Genomic DNA, 3151 nt, shown 5'->3' on the forward strand with positions numbered 1-3151 from the left:
CATACGTAGTGATGAGTGAAAGAAAAGTCAGAGGCATTCTGGCATCCAAAGAGAACATATTAAATATTTTCATTTTTGAAGTAATTCTGATTAGATTGATGACATTGTTGTGAAATTCCTTCTCTTTTGCTGAAAAGAAAATAAAATCGTTGAACAGTCAGTTGGTCATAATTGATTTTTTATTATAACTTGTAAATGGACTTAACTTAATAAATTACTAAACTAAACTAGCCCATCTTTCATTGTCTACCTTACCTTAACACCGATCTAAAACACTGAAGATTTTTTTAATTTAAAAACTACGGGGATATTGTTCTATGAGTAAGTTGACCTACTGATCTTTATTGATTTTGTTATAGGTACTGTTACTAACCTGAACATTGACCACGTATCATCCCTATCAAACTGTTAACCTTCGCCTCATTCAGAACAATATAAAATCTTTGTAACTGTACACACAATATTGTTATTATGAGAAAATTCCTGAATATCCATAAAGCGGTGAATAAAGTGCTGAAGGGAGTCACCCGCTGGAAAAAAAATGCTTGTATTAGAATGAGATTGGAGAGTCCAAACCAGGGATGTTATGGATATCCGTAACCATAACCAAAACTTTCGGATATCCGAAATAAAAAAAATATATCCGAAACCATAACCGATTCAAAAGTTTCGGATAGTTTCGGATGTAGACAATTTAATTAGATTTCTGTATAGCATTATATTTAAGGGCATAACAGCCTGATTTACCTTTTTTTTTGAAGGGACGCGCGCTGGTAGCTTGAGAAGCTTTTCTAGCTTCACCGGGCAGAGTGGCGAGTACAGATACCTTTAGGTATAAATGCCATTTATAGCCCGGTCTGTGAGCACGTAGAATTTTGTCCAATGACTACCAATGACCCCAAACTACCCATCCTTATCGCTCGCGCGTAATTATATTGCTGTCGCGATTGTGCGACGGGCACCCGCAGTGAGTGTGCGAGCGCGACAGCAACATTATTACGTTTAATTTTTTATTTTTTTATTACTTTTTATTCTATGTAAAGTGTGCGGCCATGAATGAACCATGTTGGACAACTATTGGAACTTGCATTCTAAAGCACAGATTTCCGTAACCGTAACTAAACTACATATCCATAACATCCCTAGTCCAAACACCACAATAAATAAACAATTAAATTAGTAACTTACTACTGTGGAGAATTTCAGAATATCTATAGCACCTTGTATATAAAAGAGAGAGTGAATAAAACTCTCTATGTAGTAGACAAAAATCTGGAAAATGCATAAAAATACAATTTTACAGATATAATTATGTTGGCAGTTGCCTTTATTCTAAATCTAAAAGAAAAGGAAAAGTACCACCAATCTATAGTATCATTACCGAATGAAGGAATGATAGAATAGAAAGAATAAAATAGAATAGAAAAATATTTATTTGACTCAATAATATTGATATCATTATAGTACCTACTGATAGTGTCCGCTTATGTTTGATGAAAAATGTTGTAATGAATTCTATATTATAAACTTATCTATACAAATTCTTACCATCAACTGAAATACTCTTTTTGAAGTATCATACACTTCTAAAATTTGACTAAGAGATGCCAATTTATGCTTCGAAAAAAGATCTCTATCTTGATCATTTGCAGTACTTTTGAAATCTAAAATCCATTGGTCTAATGCAATTTTGAGAAGTGAGATTATTTGAGTGATATAAATGATATTGGTATCAAATACGATAAGAATTACCATAGTACATACTGTTGTTGTCAAACTTTTTCCATATAAAATAATGTATATGACAACATTAAATAAGTACATAGAGGCAATGAGAAATATGTATATCCAACTATACCTTAAGACAACTTTGCCGTGAATCAAAATTTGGGAATTGTAAAATTTTTGGAACGTCAAGACGAGTCTAATATTGTCTTGCCTAAACTTCATGCAAGCGTAAAAGTTTAGAATTAAGCCAGAAGTGTAGAATACAAAATTGAAAACGTCAATGATGTAGAAGAACGAGATTATTTTTGAGTAATTGTCCAATAAGATGTGAAGGTAAATAACAATGCTGGTTGCAGTGATACACAAGACACATAATATTGTGGAATATAAACTTTTGGGGGTGATAAAGTTGTCGCGAATGGTGTACTTTGAAAAGAAATGAATGGACTGCAGCAAATCCAAAGGCCTGAAGAACGCCTTTGTATCTTCGTTGACAATATTGTAAATTAAATATTCACTTTGTCCAATGTCTATCCTGCGAGACATGTTCGAGTCAAGTGTCAAAATAATTGATCAAAGGACATTTTTAATTTGTTAATGTCGCTGACTGAAAATAAAAGCTAGTGGTGAGCCTCGGTGGTTCCTTGTAATCGTAGATTTTCTATCGATAGTAAAAGCTAAATCAATAAAAAGCCCCTGACTATTGTAGGAATAAAGGTATCAGTTTGTAGCCGACTAGGCCGCAGCAGCAGACGACATGTCGCCGCGACACGTCACTTTCTATGTATTTCTGTGAAATATTTTTAGGCGACGTGTCTATAATAAAAACACAGAATGTACTTTTTTAAGTTGCCTGAAGACACTGAGAGGTAAATAAGTGGTTAATATTATTCATGCTTAATCATGTATTTTCTCCGCCATTTTCTGCAGTTTGGCACCTCACGTCACACATCATTTTACCGAAGTCAGCCATAAAATATGGCTTCGGCGCAGTACCGATCACTGACGTTTGTTAACAAAATGGTGCTTGACTCTTAAGACAAGCTAAATTACACCATATTGTTAATGACATTGAGCATACATTTTTTTAAATACCTTCGAAGTAAACCTTCTGCACGTAGTACTTATTATTATTCTGTGATAATACTAAAAGCTACTCATTTCGATGAAATGTTTTCGTATTGTGAATCAAGAAAGCCATCACGGTAAAAAATGCTAGTGCCTCATTATTTAGAAGTGCGCAATTAAATAAATGAAGGTTTTATTTATTGTGAACATTAATGTAATGAATGGAATTCTGCACTTATCGGCTCGATCGGTGTTATTTTCTTTGAGTGTGTCACAACGTATGTTGTTTGAAACTTTTTTGTTCACATTATTTAACTCAAAAAATAAAACAACAAAAGTTTAAAGGGGCTTTTGA

The 3151-nt window shown here is 33.4% G+C and overlaps 1 protein-coding gene across 1 annotated transcript; it reads right to left on the minus strand.

Annotated features, from left to right (window-relative positions):
* Window positions 1–1327: 1327 nt before the first annotated feature.
* On the minus strand, window positions 1328–2274 carry LOC135083022 (uncharacterized). Its single transcript, XM_063977786.1, has 3 exons — window positions 2121–2274; window positions 1656–1763; window positions 1328–1338 (listed from the first exon to the last, which is right to left on the minus strand). Exons 1-3 carry the CDS (start codon window positions 2272–2274, stop codon window positions 1328–1330), a joined length of 273 nt encoding a protein of 90 aa, XP_063833856.1.
* Window positions 2275–3151: the final 877 nt, after the last annotated feature.

The sequence above is a fragment of the Ostrinia nubilalis genome, chromosome 22 (assembly GCF_963855985.1).
Source record: "Ostrinia nubilalis chromosome 22, ilOstNubi1.1, whole genome shotgun sequence".
Lineage (NCBI taxonomy): Eukaryota > Metazoa > Arthropoda > Insecta > Lepidoptera > Crambidae > Ostrinia > Ostrinia nubilalis.